At 35.9% G+C, this 16,554-nt stretch overlaps 2 protein-coding genes across 2 annotated transcripts; both read right to left on the reverse strand.

Annotated features, from left to right (window-relative positions):
• Window positions 1-322: 322 nt before the first annotated feature.
• Window positions 323-832, reverse strand: LOC118646739 (proline-rich receptor-like protein kinase PERK10). The gene has a single exon (XM_036290317.1). It carries the CDS (start codon window positions 830-832, stop codon window positions 323-325), a length of 510 nt encoding a protein of 169 aa, XP_036146210.1.
• Window positions 833-9,428: 8,596 nt separating this feature from the next.
• Window positions 9,429-12,016, reverse strand: LOC118646742 (circumsporozoite protein-like). Its single transcript, XM_036290325.1, has 3 exons — window positions 11,917-12,016; window positions 11,412-11,807; window positions 9,429-9,523 (listed from the first exon to the last, which is right to left on the reverse strand). Exons 1-3 carry the CDS (start codon window positions 12,014-12,016, stop codon window positions 9,429-9,431), a joined length of 591 nt encoding a protein of 196 aa, XP_036146218.1.
• Window positions 12,017-16,554: the final 4,538 nt, after the last annotated feature.

A 16,554-nucleotide genomic window follows, 5' to 3' on the forward strand; every position in this document is an offset into this window, starting at 1 on the left:
AAAATTAAAACATTTGTTTTTATATATTACTTTCACTTATGTTTTCATAAAAATATAAAAATTCGATACAGCGTTTAATTATTATGTTTATGCGTCTATGCAACATTTGAACACAATTCTCTTATTGGTATAAAAATTATTTAAATTTTATTTATGTGCAAATTTAATGAAGGAGCATTGTTACGTCCTGGAGGAGGGGGGAAGTGACCGGGGCCGAGCGTAACCCGTGGTTCCCCAGGAGCGTAACTGTTTGTGAGTTTGTGGGTAAAAGAAAAAAAAAATTGGATCCGGTTATAGAATATATTTTCTTTTATTATTTTTATTATTGTTCTCTCGCTTGTTTTCTTCTTTTAAGAGGTGGTGCTCCTTCGAGGGGCTTGAGAAGCCTTTTATAAGCTTCTATGGATCGAGGGGTCGCCTTGCCGGATAAGGCGAATTTCGGGAGCGTCCCGACGAAGGCCTCGTCGCTTGTTATGCGGGGGCCTTGCCGCAGGGGTGGACGGGCCTGGCGGTCCACCTTTGCGGGACGCGTGGGAGCTCGTATAGGGGCGGTGTCGGTCCCTGGGGGTAGCCGGGGCGGCGGGCGCCTAAAGGGAGCGAGGTTTGGTGGTGGTGCGTTATGGCAGGGTGGTGCCGGGGCCACTAGTCGGGTGCAGGGGGTAGGCTGTGGAGGCGGCAGCTCAAACGGGCCCGGTGATCCGTGGGGTCTCGGGGAGGCGTCGGGGGGCGGAGGTCGATCGAAGATGCGAGGATCGAACGTTCCAGCCTCGATGAGACGCCATTTTAACCGCTTGATCTGCCGCTTCCTTCCCCCTCGGCGAGACCGTGGCATGATGTCGCACTGTTTGGTTGTAAACCGATTTTATTAAAAGAGCCCATGATTATATAAAAGACACGTGTCAGGCAGGTAAATTTTTTAATAAGTGAGTGTGGTAAGAGTCATGTAATTTGTGTAATGTTCCTCTCTTTCTCTTTGTTAATATTTATTTCCCTTTCTTTTAGTTTTTAAGAAATATTTTAATAGGCGTAATTTAGATGAGAAACCGAGTCAATCTGCCTAGTTTTGTAATAGTATGAGTCCGTGGGGATAAAGCGCCCAAATAGGCGAGCCCATTGCCCATGGAGTAGGGAGGGGAGTGTGGGGGATAAGCGCCCTAGTGGGCAGCCCGTACCATCCCACGGAGTGTAAGCCAGAGATCGACTCGGATTCTATTCTTACCCGTCTTGTTCGGTTTCACACGGACGCGGACCAAGAGTATGTGAACAGAGAGAGAGAGAGAGAGAGAGAGAGAGAGAGAAAAGCGTTTATTTCCATTCTAGGGCAAGCCCTCTAAGAACGTACAAGTATAGAATATTTGTAGAGTAGTAGTTATCGGTACAAAACAACAATAATTTCTAGGCAAAAGCAAAGGCAATCAAGTATATAGTGCTAGTACGCAAGCTTGAGTAAGAGTAACATGAAAGCATAACGAGTATAGTAACAGTAAATGGTAGCTTCAAACGCAGAGATAAAATAGAGATAAAATAGCGTGGCGTAGGCGTACAAAATATAGTAAATTTGAAGAGTGATAATTAATGGTACAGAACAACTGCAAAATAAAAACAAAAGCGATTAAGTATACGACATTAGTGCGCAGTACGTGCGTTCGCAAACTTAAGTTTAGAGTAAGATGTAAAGCGAATATGAATATGAAATATGAAATATGAGTCGCCAGTTGGTCAAGTGTTGGGAAGTGAAATGAAAGAGCTTCGAACATAATAACAAGATAGCATGGAAAGAGTATGGTGGTATGTGATCGCAAGCAGAATAGGAGGCACAAAATCATGCTTTGCCCTGGGAGGACTTCTTAGGAATTGCGCCAGTGGCGCGTTTGTTGGTCGTAGGCTGGGCGATGGATGCAGGAGACAGCCCCGAGGCCGACGGGACGGTCGGTAGAGCGTTTGTAGATTGTGGGAATATGGGAGCGCTGGAAGAAGCTCCGGCTAGAAGCTGCACCCCGGTAGACGTGGAAGGCAAAACAGAGGGCGAAGAAGCCCCGGCAAGAACGGAATTAAGATGTTCAGGGTGACGTATTGTTATAGGAGGGGTGTTTAACTGGCACCTCACACAGACGCGCCCGTTACGCGTCCACGCACCGTGCAGCAATCCGCTCCCGACGGCCTGCCTAGCCTCGGTGAGAATGCGACGCGTTTGAATGGTGAGCCGTTCAGTCATGTCTATGCGCGAGCCAGACAGGGAACTAGACACATCCGCCTCCTCGAGGACGCCCCTGGCGCGTTTACAGCTAATCCATCGGTTTCGAACAACATTTGATTTGAGACGGACGACGAGTGGGCGAGGACGACCGCGCGAAGCAGAGATGCGAAAGCAAGACTGGATATCACCCGAAAGTATTTCAATGGCCAGCGTTGAGGCGATTTTACCCACTAAAGTGAGGGGGTCCTCTGAAGGGAGCTCAAGCGCTCCAAATATGATCAGCTCACTGTTGAGCCTCGTTTGCTCGAGCGCCTCCAGGCGCGCCTCAAGGTGTGAACCCGCCACGTTAGACTCAGACTGAGATGGCTGGGATCTCTCGAGAGCACAGACGCGTTCGTTTAAGTCCTGTGCGGTAACAGTGAGCGCGTCGGTTTTAACGGCGAGATCCTCAAAGGACGCGGAGCACCGAGAAATGCTGAGTTCAAGCGTGGAGAGTTTGGCGTTGATTGCAGGGAGACTTTGAAGCTTTGTTTCGATATTAGAGATTTTCTGCAGCAGCAAGGACACAAGGCTCTCGCAGTTGTTGTAGTCCTTCGGTGGAGACCGGGCGAGTTCACTTGAGGCGGCAGGAGCCGACTTAAGATCCGGAGGCGGCGCGTGGTGTTTGCAAATGGGACAAGAAAATCCAGCAGCATCCTGTCCGCGTCTCACGGCGTCCGGACCCGCGATGGAAAGTAAGCAGTCCGCGTGAAATACGTGGTTGGTCTCGCAGGTACTCGTCAATGCATTAGAAGATGAGATAAACTTTTTGCAGTGACCACAAGTAAGCGTCATCTTCAGTTTGTCCGGTTTGTTCGTTTTGTTCGTGAGCAGCCGTGATCGAGCCCGCCTGATAGGAGTGAGCAACGGTTTGTTTTGGAAACCGAACTCACCGGAGCAGTACACGCAGTAGTCCTGTAGTGGGGGCGCAGGCAGCGAGATGAGGCGAGCACGCAGAGGTGAGATGATCGGCAGCGTAAAGCGAGATGAAGCGCATGCGCAGGAGAGAGACGGCTGGTGGATATGGCAGAAGGCTCCAGAAAAGATTGTCGTGTCCGAAGTCAGAGAAACGCCGAGAAATGCCGAGAAATGCCAAAATATCGCTTTGCGGTCACTCACCGTGATAGAGAAATGTCAAGCAATGCGCCCTTGACCGTTAGTCTGCAAGAAAAAGGGCCCCGCAGGGCAGCGACCGGCAGTAAGAAGCTCAAAGCAGAGAGAAAGAAAAATGCGTCCGCACGTACTTACGCCATTGAAGAGAGAGAGAGAGATAGAGAGACAGAGAGAGATCAATGATAGTTATTGTTATTGTTCGCGTAGTTACTGCCTGCCACGTGAACGACGCGGTTCTTAGTGGTGCTTTTTAGGAAATGAATTTAGGCCAAAAATAATAATAATAAAAAAAAAGAGAGTACCTCTTTTCTTTTGTGGGTACTGTTCGGATGCTAATGAGAGAAAGAGCGTACAATTTTGCGACAAGGTGTAGAGAGCGTGAGGGGGAAGCGCCCAGGGAGGGCACAACAAATCCCACGCCAAGGAAAGATGGGGGGCGTTTGTGACGGAGAGCGCCCTATGGGCTGCCCTGTGGTGCACAGTTAGGTGGAGGGACGACGTAGGGGGTAAAAAGCGCCTTAATAGGCGCCCGTTGTCCCCTGGACACCTCCTTACTTAAGCGCCCCGGTAGGCGTCCCTGGCTTGAAGTTCAGGGAGGAAGCAGGCGCCTGAATCGTAGCGCCCTGCTTCCAGGATGAGGATTCAGAGAAGTCGCTGTTTTCGCTTCAGAATATTTTAGGGAGCACCGAGGATGGTTTGCCCCGTATTTTTGCCCCACTTAATTTAATAATACAAGTAAGAAATTTCTTTTTAGTTACTAAGTATAATTTTTATTATAATTTTTGTTAAAGAATTATATTGAATACACAAAAAAAACTTTGTTTTAAATAAAGTAGAGTGAGCTTACATTTGATAATTTATAAGAATGAATTTTACGGCGTTTGTAGATAAGGGAGATGTTACTTACGCACTGTTCGGTTCTTGTTATATTCTATCAAGAATTTAATGGTCACAATGTCGTATACTTGATAGTAGTCTTATTTGTAAGAGCACGAAGGCTAATAATTATTACACGGATAGCACTTTCTTCCTGCAGAGTAACGTCTATGCCTACTGGCAGCGCGACTCGTTATATGAGCGAGAATGCTGCTTCCTGAGGATCTCGCGCTCCTTATATACCCCAAAACTAGGGGGTCCTAGGGGTACGCGGGTGTAGGGAAGCTCAAATCCATGGAAAATTCCGCGACAAATAGCTATTATTTTTGAAATTTTATGGTTTCTAATTTTTGTTCGGATTATTATAAACTTCGGTCAAGAGGTAGCCAGGGTGATTAGCGTTTGAATGCTTCCTTCGCCTTTCTCCTATCACCTCTGTGAGCGGAGTAATTAAACCGCATACTTTCGTAATTACTTTACTCATGCTATTTCATTCATACTTCCCGATCGGAATAATGCTCGAGCTATTGCTATCCCACTTGGTACACGCGCTCCGCGGCTGGACCGACTCTTCGGCAGCGCGAGAGTGTCACGCGTGAACCGCGTGGTTGAAAAATATTCACATTACTCCAGGTTGTTAATAATGTGAAAGAGTTATAGCATGACTGCGACGGATTGCAGTATTATTAATTAACAAGGGAGTTGAGGGGTGGCGGTTGCACCCTGTCGTTAATAGCAAATAGAAAGGTGACGAAAGAATATTACTCTTTTAATGAAATTTTTAACTATACGCGGCATGATTCGATGGATTTGAGCTTTAACAATTGAGGTAATAATTACGCACGTGATAACAATAAAATTAATAAAGAGTATAAGCGTAGGATGTACGCGCTGATACCCCGCGCGTCTGATTTCGTGGGGAGGGGAGCGCTCGGTGAGACGGGTGCTCCGGCGGATCACGCGAGAGCGCGGTGCGCGACGTGAGATGAAACAGGTGAAAGATTTCATCGAACGTAACAAGCATTATGAATTAAATCTGATGTCTTACGCATACAGTAATAAAACTTTAATAAATAATTGTAAAAAAGTTGATTCCGTTTTAAAAGTTATTTATCAAACACTGCAGCACAGAATATTCATGGTTTCGTTGCATACGTTATTATTAGCTAAACTTTTCTTTGTCTTTGTATCGGGTTTTTTTTTTGTAGGACTAAAATTGTGGCCAAAGTTATTTGTCATTGTTAAAAAAATAAACCTAAGTAGTTTACATTTTTCAAATTTAATAACTTTTGACTGTTAAATGTATAGCTAAAACATTCTTAACCTAATCCTGATGAGCCCAGATAAGTTACATACTTCAATATATCTGAACGATTAAAACATTAAGGGGATACTAAAGTGCCTGTCAAACTTAGGATTAATAAATGTCATTCATGCACATTATCATCAAAGTTTCATGTATATTTTTTATAGATTTGGAAATCCCTTTTTAAAATTAAAGTATACGTATTAATATCAGTTTATGAATTGGACTTCATAACGAAAATGAAAACTTTTTTCAAAATGCTTTTTTTATCATCCTGTATCCAAATTTGTAATATAAAAAGCTAAACAAATTAATCTTTTTTCTAAACTTTTAATTTATTTCCACTTGCATGATATTGTTTTTTCACGCTATCCCTAGTTTGCACATATTCCATTTTGTACATATATATTGTATAATTTTTGCATTACGGATTTTAGTATTCTCGCCAAGTGACAGCTCTACGTATCAAAAATTAGTAGATATTTTTAATTCTATTTTATTTTTTAAATTAAGTTGACATTTGCAGGCTTCATTATTGTGCACATTTTAATTCTGTAAAAGAATTTTTCTATTCTATAAAAAAGCCAATTAAGAATCACTCCATTAAAAAAATTTTACATTTTTAAAAAAATCTACACATGTCCTGGAATATGCCATACAATTTATATGCATTTCCTTATGTATGGCATATTCCAGGACCTAACCTCTTAAATTAAAAAAAATAACCGTATACAAAACTGATTATAAACATTTTCATATAGATAAACTTAAAATAGTAAAAATTGGCTACTCATTATTGACTTATCTTAACTTTACCAATACAAAAAAGTTTAATTTTAATCAGTTTTGTAGACGAATATTTTCTTAAATTTAAGAGGTTATGTCCTATGTCCTGGAACATGCCATACATAAAGAAATTATATAAAATGTATGGCATGTTTCAGGACGCGGGCGGATTAAAAAAAACAATATATTTCTATTCGCACTAAAAGTTTATATTTTTGATAAACAATATGTTAAAAAAAAACCTTTATGACTTAATCTCTATAAATTAACAATTAAATAAAGTTAAGAAATATAGAACGACTGAGAAATATTTCAACTAGTTAATATATTTTAATGCAAGTAGCAGTATTTCAATTAGTACTATACTACAAACTTCATTATAGTTAAATGAATTTTCTACAACTTAACGCATATTGATAGATCTACAATATAACTATTAATTGTATTATTGCTACTTACATTATGATATTATTTAACGTACTCGTAGGCGATGCATATTATCAACTGTTTTACATTTATTATCTTATGTTTTTATTATTAGTTTTAATATAGAGTCTTTTTAATGTATTGTTTAGGAAAGATACGAGAATATTTATTGCAGATAGAAACATATTACTTTTTTTTTAATCTACACGTGTCCTGGAACCTACCGTACATAAGGAAATGCATATAAATTGTATGACATGTTCCAGGACATGTGTAGATTAAAAAAAAGTAATATGTTACAATTTGCAATAACTTCGCATTTCTTATAAACCATACATTTAAATAACTATCTATAATTAAATTAATAACAAAATTATAAGTTAATAAATGTAAAGTTGATAATATGCGTTGCTTACGAGTGCGCTGGATAACATCATGATGTGGATAGCAATAATTAAATTCATAGCGTTATATTGCAAAAAATTTCTCAATATGCGTTGAATTGTAGAAAATTCATTACATTTGACTATAATGAAGCTTCTAATATAGTGCTAACTGAAATATTGCTACCTGCATTGAGATATTAATTAGTTGAAACTATTTCTCAGTTGTTCTATATTTCCTCACATTGCTTAATTGTTAATTTATAGAGATTAAGGTATAATGGTCTCTTTAAACATATTATTCATGAAAAATAAGAATTTTTATTGCAAATAGAAGTATATATTGTTTTTTTTTTTTTTTTTAATCCGCCCGCGTCCTGGAACATGCCATGCAATTTATATAATTTCCTTATGTATGGCATGTTCCAGGACATAGGACATAACCTCTTCAATTTAAGAAAATATTCGTCTACAAAACTGATTAAAATTAAACTTTTTTGTATTGGTACAGTTAAGATAAGTCAATAATAAGTAGCCAATTTTTACTATTTTAAGTTTATCTATATGAAAAAATTTATAATCAGTTTTGTATACGATTATTTTTCTAAATTTAAGAGGTTATATCCTGGAATATGCCATACATAAGGAAATGCATATAAATTGTACGGCATGTTCCAGGACATGTGTAGATAAAAAAAAGTAATATGTTACAATATGCAATAATTATTCGCATTTTCTAATAAACAATACATTTAAAAAACTCTATCAGTAACTGAATTAATAACAAAATTATAAGTTAATAAATGTAAAGTTAATAATATGCCTTGCTTACGAGTACGCTGAATAACATTATGATGTGGGTAGCAATAATTAAATTCATAGCGTTATATTGCAAAAAATTTCTCAATATGCGTTGAATTGTAGAAAATTCATTACATTTGACTATAATGAAGCTTTTAATATAGTGCTAACTGAAATATTGCTACCTGCATTGAGATATTAAATAGTTGAAACTATTTCTCAGTTGTTCTATATTTCTTAACATTGCTTAATTGTTAATTTATAGAGATTAAATTTTATAAAGGTTAAGTTGTAAAGGTCTCTTTAAACATATTGTTCATGAAAAATAAGAATTTTTATTGCAAATAGAAGTATATATATTTTTTTTTTTAATCCGCCCGTGTCCTGAAACATGCCATACAATTTATATAATTTCCTTATGTATGGCATGTTCCAGGACGTAACCTCTTGAATTTAGAAAAATAATCGTATACAAAATTAATGATAAACTTTTTTGTATTGGTAAAGGTAAGATTGTAAAAATTGACTATTCCGTATTGACAAATGTAGAAGAAGTTTTGGCTTATTTTTACATATAGTAACAATTTTATTTATTTTAAATACGGCAATTATTAATGTCAATTTCTCATGGCATTTGCAGAAATATTAAAATATGTTATAGATAAATTTATTTTCAAATTATATAAGTTTTGCAGATAATATTTTTCATATACAATATTTATATTGTTCTACTTCTTTAAAGTTAATAAATAGTTCACTAACCCATTAAATCCCATGGCGAAACGAGTTGCGATATCGAAAAATTAACGTTGTTTCTAGCAAAGATTTTTGCAACAAAAGTTTAGTAGCAAAAAATTCTAAACAGTTTGTTATAAATAATTAGGAAATTATTAAATAAATAATCCTCCTAGATTAAAATAATGCCAATTGATTCTATGCGAAAAACTACTACGAAAATATGTATAATATGTCCATGTAAATACCCCCATTTATGCACATAGAAATTGTTTATAAATTTTTTATAATAAATAGGGAATTTACATAAACATATTATATATGGTTTTTTCGTAGTTTCTCGCGCAGAATGAATTGTCATGTTTAATTTAGTCTAGGATGATTATTTATTAATTTGTTTACAAAAAATTGTTTAAAAAAATTTTTTGCAACTAACTTTTTGTTGCAAAAATAATTACTAGGAACGCTGCCAGGAAATGCGTTAATACTTTTTCGATATCGCGACTTGTTTCACTACATGACTTAATGAACTTATTTAAACACAAAATGATTTTAAAATATAAATTATTAATTTATAGTTATGACAATAACAAACTTTTCTACTAATTTTTTTGGTAATTTAACCATTATACGTATTGACTTTATAATAATTGTGGTTTACACATTTGTCCTGAAATCTGCCAATACATTTGGATGTATATACATTCAGATGTATATACATCCAAATGTATATACATCCAGATGTACAGCCCCGGAACCTGCCCTTCTATTTGTAAGACAGATTCCAGGACGTCCTGGAAACTGCCGTAAGACACAATTTTTTTCCAGGACAGTCCTGGAAAATGCCAAATGTCCTGGAATCTGCCAATACAAAATGAAAAAAGTCGCGGAAACTACCACTGGACATACATATATATATATATATATATATATATATATATATATATATATGTAAAAATTCTTTAGTATAGATGAAATAATATATTTGAGTAAGATGTGGAAATACAGGAGATTAGCGCAACTGACCCGCACGTCTTGCCTGTTCGGCTCGCACGGACGATCTGCCCGCTCGCTCGCCCGCACACAATCGTCATCGCAAAAAAAAAGAAAATCGGCACCGCGTTACTAGGCCAGAGAGAAGGATGAGAGGTGTCACGGCCCGCTTTTGGGTGATCCCGGTGATCCTCTGCTACAAGACGCCCCCTGACAAAGTGTGTATGATCTACTTAGCCAATGCCCATATTCTCGAGGCAATGCCCACAATTTTTCGGTCGTGTTCCGTGCTACGTCCACAATTTTTCGGTTGCGTTCCGTGCTAATGTGCAGGAAGCGATAGCTATATGAGAGTGAGTGAGAAGGTAATGAGAGCAAAGGAGATGACAACAAGAGAGCCTGGAGAGCGAGCGAGACAGTAATAGGAAGGAGCGAGATGAGAATAACAAACAAAGAGAGGGAAAAAGGCTCGAGCTCGGGCCGCTCAAGCCTCGATCCTTCTTTCCATGCTTATTATTCTCATCTCGCTCGTTTCTATTACTGTTTCGCTCGCTCTCCTGGGTCTTGCAATCGTCTCGCTCGCTCTCATTACTTTCTCGCTCGTTCTCATATAATTGTCGCGTTATCATTCGCTCGCCCTTTCAGTTCGCTCACATAAAGTATTTAAAGACCGACGATTAGAAATTTTTATCATTTTTAAAATTATATCTTACACTTTATTATATATATATATATATATATATATATATATACGATTATATATTTATTAAATTATATATTTGTATTATATATGTTTAAAAAAAAAACTTAACTCGTTTAAAAAGAATCTCGCGTGTCTTTCTGAATTAAACGCAAGACACTGTCACATCTTTTAATTATGATGTAATTAAAAAAATATTTATCTCGTAATAAAAATGAGATGAAAAACAATAACACATGCGGAAGAATGCTCGAGGATCGAATCAAATTTACTGTGATGACCTTATTCTTGCCACAAAATAAAGATGCAGCCTTTTTTTTTACGAGGGAGGGGAAAATGCCTACCGCACATCCACCGGCCGTCCAGTGGGGTAGTGTGGGGCTTGCACCCACTAAACCCCCCCCCCCCTTTTACCTACATTATTCCTAACATCTATATTTTCTACTGTGCACAAGGATTAAATGATTAAGTTATTTGTGATATTTAGAATAAAAAATATTTATATTTATTAATAAATTTTATGCACTATAAAAGTTATAATTTATAGTTTGTCCTCTTCCACCTTGTCCTCTTCCACCTCGTCCTCTTCCACCACGTCCTCTTCCACCTCGTCCTCGTCCAGTACCAAAAATAATTTCCTTTATTATTTTTCCCAGTTGTTCGGTCTGAAATATTTATAATAAAATATTTATTATAAAACATGCTGTTAATAAAATGCTTGTAGTTATTCGCAAATATATTTAACGTAATTTTTATAATTTTCTATTAAATTTTGATATATTTAAATAATTTAGGACTAGTTAATATTAAAATTTATAAAATCTGTAAAAGTATGGAGAGAATATATAAAAGCTATGAAAATCTATAAAACACTAATCGTAATTAATTGATAATTACCTTCAAATATATTTTTAAATAATAATGTTAATATACATATATTTAAAAATCGTATTTTATAATTATATGAATTTTTTTTATAAAACCATACTTATATAAAAACAAATTAAAAACTTCATATTTGTTAATTATTTAATTAATAAAAAGTTAAACACTTACATTTAACGTGAATAAGCCGGACGCAGCCGTCCCTACCATCGTCGATGTCTCCGCCGTCGCTGCCATCGCCGTCGGCGCCGTCACTATCACCGCCGTCGGCGTCGTCGATGTCGACGCCGTCGCTGCCACCGCCGGTGGCGTCGTCGCTACCACCACCGGCGATGTTGTCGATGTCTTCGCCGTCGGCGCCGTCGCTGCCAACGCCGTCAACGTCGTCGATGTCGTCGCTGCCACCGCCGTCAACGTCGTCGCTGGCTTCGCCGTCGGCATCGTCGCTGGCTTCGCCGTCGGCATTGTCGATGTCGACGCCGTCGCTGGCATCGCCGTCGACGTCGTCTTTGTTTTTGCCGTCGGCGCCGTCGCTGCTACCTCCATCGACGTCTTCGTCGTTGCCATCTTTTTTAATAAGAAAGTACAAAATAAGATTATAAATTTGAAAGAATTAAAAACAACCAACTTATAAAAATGATGTATTGTCAAAGTTGAAAAAGGTCGAAATACTTACGATGTTTCCCTTGCGACTGCCGCTGTAACACTGCGGTCCGCCGCGCGCCCGGCCGGCCCGGCGCCGGTCCGGCCCGCAACGAACGCGAGTCGCAAAGCATTGTAAACAAATGCTCAACGTCATGCACACAGAGACAAGTCTCAACAATAAACAGTTGCTGACTGTCTCTCCACGCGAGAAGTACTAAAGTAATTTTTACGATTTGCTGTGATCGATGTGCTGTGATCGATGTACTGTATTTGTAATTATAATCTAGCCGAAATATTAATCTAATGCTTTTGCAATTATTAATTTCTAATTCTTATCGAAGACTATCTCGATTGAATTAGTTTGAGATCAATTTGTTATACAACACAAATGATAATCGGCTAGTTTATTAAGACTATACGCGAGTACACAACTTGCGGACACTCGAATATATATATATATATATATATATATATATATATATATATATATATATATATACATATATACACGTGTGTGTGTGTGTGTGTGTGTGTGTGTGTTTGTGTGTGTGTTTGTGTGTGTGTTTGTGTGTGTGTGTTTGTGTGTGTGTGTAATTAGTGTATTTCTTTTATTATTTTTGTGAAAAATTTGTGGGAATAAACGACAAATAAATAACAAATAAAAATTTTTAACATTATATAATAAAATTAAAAATCTAATCTAAAAAATACAATATAAATAAATAATATAACTATAAAAATATTAAATAATAAAATTAAACATGAATACATGTCCTTTAGAAAGTGTTGCAAGGAGAAAGAACCGAATGTCAGTTATAAAATAAAAAGTCTTTATTAATTATGGTTTTCCTGAGAGGCTCTTCTCAGGTGGAGGGCTCAGAACGAAAGGTGCCCGCGCTGATAACCGGTGCTCTTTTTCTCCTCCGCGAAACGCTCCCGTTCCCCAGATCAGACCTATCACCGATGATCTAAGTTTCTTCGGATGTTGGTGGGGGCATCCGAGAGATCATACGAATTTTGTCTCTCGAACCGATAACACACTCTCGCTCGGAGAAGAGCCTTCGTCAAACAAACAAAGACAAGGGCGGTCATTGCCCCGCTCGCTGCTACCGCTCGCATTAAATTGCTAACAAAAGTGTCTACGATAAATGTGCGTATAAAAATTGTCACAATGGTCGTTATTTCACAGGAGCACATTTATTTCGATTTCCATTAAGTACGGATGCAAAATATAACATATGGATACGCAATAGTGGTAAGTTTTTTAAAATCAGGGCTGCTATTCCGTAACCACTTACCGACAACTATCGATGTCGTCAAGGGTCGTTGCGCATATTTTTTCATATTAATCCAGTAGAATTAGCTTCAAAAAGAGCCGTTTTGTAAAAAAATTGATAACTCAGGTTTCATTGTGCGTAAAGCACAATTAATATGTGTAGATTAAGATAGGTACGTTTGCAACTCGCAAAAAGCTGGAGGTTATTGCAAAATTACAGGTTGAAGTGAGGAAAAAGCAGTTTTTTGCTTGCGCCTCGTAAACTAAAAACGAAATCGAAAAAAGTTTCAAATAAAAGTTGTAGATATTAAGTAGACCTACAATAATAAGTTTGGTTCATTAAGATCGGTCGATTAGTTTGGTTGTAAAGAAAAAAAAACTATAAAAAATGACCATTTGTACCTATCTTAATCCACACATATTAATTGTACTTTACGTACAGTCAAATCTGAGTTATCAATTTTTGGGGGGAAAAATACTAATTCTACTGGACTATATATCAAAATACGTGCGCAAAGACACTCAACGACATCGATAGTTGTTGGTAAGTGGTTACAGAATAGTAGTTCTGTTATATTTATTTTTAAAGTTTGACTGTTTGCGTATTGTGTGTCACAATATCATGTTTCAAATAATTTTTATATCTAGAGTTCTGCAACTCTAAAAGATATAACTTTTTTAAACAATTTGTTTTAAAAGGGGATTAAAGAAGATTTAAAGAGAAGTAGTTGATGATAATATGGACTTAATTGAATAATTTTATTAATATTTTTAATATCAGCAAGATTATTTAGAAATTTTTAAACACATATGTTTATATAACTGCATTTTAAAATAATAATAATACTTTTTTTAAGTTGAGAATTTTTGTATTATGGGTATTGCATTTTTAGTCATAAAAATTTTATTAAAAAATAACATTTCGTAAAGCGTTCACTTTTTATTATCTTACCTTTGTACTTTTAGATAAAAAATTAGGTAAAAAATTAATTTAAAAAAAAAAGTTTATTTTAAAACATTTATTATATTCTGTCTTTATAAATTAAAAAATTATATATGCAAAAATTTTATTATATGTATAAATTTTTAGTTAAATTTAATTAAAATTTATTTAATTTAAATATACATATAAAATTATAGTTGATTAAATTTAAGTAGAATTAATTTAATTTAATATAATTGAAATAATAAATTTTTACAGTTGTCATTATGCAAAATTTACTTATGCAATAGTACAAAATACTATTAAATTTTTTGTAATAAATTTATGCTTTTTATCTGTTTTTTTAATAAGATTATTTCTTTAAGAAATTCTTTAAAAGATTAATAAGTAATTCTTCACGTTGATTCTGTTTTAGGAAATCCTCACTTGGAAAAGTGGTCTGCTACTTTAATACGTTCTGCCGGTCTGTGTGCTGCTCACTTTGATGAAAATTCTTTCACCGATAAAGGTAAGAAAAGATTGAAACGTGGTTCAGTACCTCTTCCTTATAGAAATATAACCTCATCTAATAACAATAATACAGACACAGACATAAATAATATGCCTGTGGCGGTAGAAATAACCGAAGTAGAAAATACAATGATAAATAAAACAGAATTAAAAAATATATATATAAATACTACGAGGCTAACCACATCAACAAATACTAAAAAAAAGGAAAATGTCACGGAGCAATCATTTAAGTCACCACTATTGCGAACCTATCAGTTACCGCAATTAGACTTTAATATGGTTGCACAAGAAGAAGATAAAATGGAATGGATTCATGTAGAACCGCCAGCTAAAAAAAAACTAACACAAAACGATAAAAAAACTGAAAGCAAAGAACAGATAAACAATCAAAAACAGTTAAAAAATAAAAAAAGTACATCACAAGTAACAATTAATCAAGTTTTAAAAAAAAATATGCGTCTACGTCAAAAAATAAAAATATTACAATTACGTTTAAAAAGATACACTCGACAAATACCCGTTAAACGCACAAATAAGAAAAACAAGAAAAAAATTTTACAAGAATTGATAGAGGACCAAACATTACATCCCGTTTCAAAAGCAATGATAAATTTACAATTGCATACGCCAAATGCGCCTTACACCGAAGAAGAAAAAAATTTATCAAAACAACTTTATTATTATTCAGCTTCTGCACTCCGTAGTTTACGAAAGGCAGGTTGCAATGTTCCTGGAGTGCGAACAATACGAAGATGGCTCGAAGAATATAATATGATGTCAGGATTTTGTGACTTTATATTTCGTAAACTACAGGAGAAAATGTCTAAGATACCTGCAGAAGAAAGAGTATGTGCTTTGAAGTGGGATGAAATGACAATTAAATCTTATGAAGAATATTCACTAAAATTGAATAGAAGGACTCGTTGATTTAGGGCCTTTAGGAAAGAAAAATGAAATTGCAAAACACGTTTTCGTATTTTGCTTAGATAGCTTAAACGCACGTTATCCGTGGCGTCAGCCATTAACATATTTTCTTTGTGGAACAGGTATGAAAGCTGACGAAATAATATTTTTATTAAAAAACTGTTTAAACAGATTAATTGAAACTGGTGTTGATGTACAACTTGTTACATGTGATCAAGGTTCAAATAATCAGAGTGCTTATACAAAACTTGGCATTCATTCAGATAATCCGTCTTTTATTTATAATGGAAAGAAATATTACGCAATGTTTGATTTTCCACATTTAGTGAAAAGATTGGCAAGTTTATTAAGAAAACACAAATATCTATATAGAGATGGAAAAATAATTGCCTCATTTAATGATTTTGAGTCAACATGGTCTGTAGATAATGCCACAAAAGGAGAGTCTAACTTATTGTCTCACATTACGGAAGCACATATTCGACCCAATTCTTTTGAGACAATGAATGTGAAAAGAGCTTTCCAATTATTTAGTCACACATTTGCAGCTGCAATAAAAACTGTTGGTTATGGAAAGCTCTTACAATCGAATACATGGGCTGCGACAGCTGATTTTTCAGAATATTTAAACACAGTAATAGACGCTTGTAATTCTTACAGCCTAAACATTACACATGGCGGAAAACGACCAATGTCTTTAAAAAATGATGACATATTATAATTTTATTGACAGATTTTGTCAAATCATGCTCGGAATGGTCACTATCGCCAGACAGAATATCACAAATTCCTTGTTTAAAAGGTTTTAGTTTAACTATACAAGCAATTCTTGGAGTATTTAAGCAAATCGCAGGTCGATATGAAAATTTTGAACTTGCTACAGGATTATGTAACCAAGATTTGGTAGAACATTTGTTCTCTAAATTAAGAGGTCGCGGTGAATTTAATCTCAATCCTACAGCAAGAATGGTCTGACTCACTATGAGACATATAATTTCTACGGGATATATTCC

The sequence above is a fragment of the Monomorium pharaonis genome, chromosome 1 (assembly GCF_013373865.1).
Source record: "Monomorium pharaonis isolate MP-MQ-018 chromosome 1, ASM1337386v2, whole genome shotgun sequence".
NCBI lineage: Eukaryota > Metazoa > Arthropoda > Insecta > Hymenoptera > Formicidae > Monomorium > Monomorium pharaonis.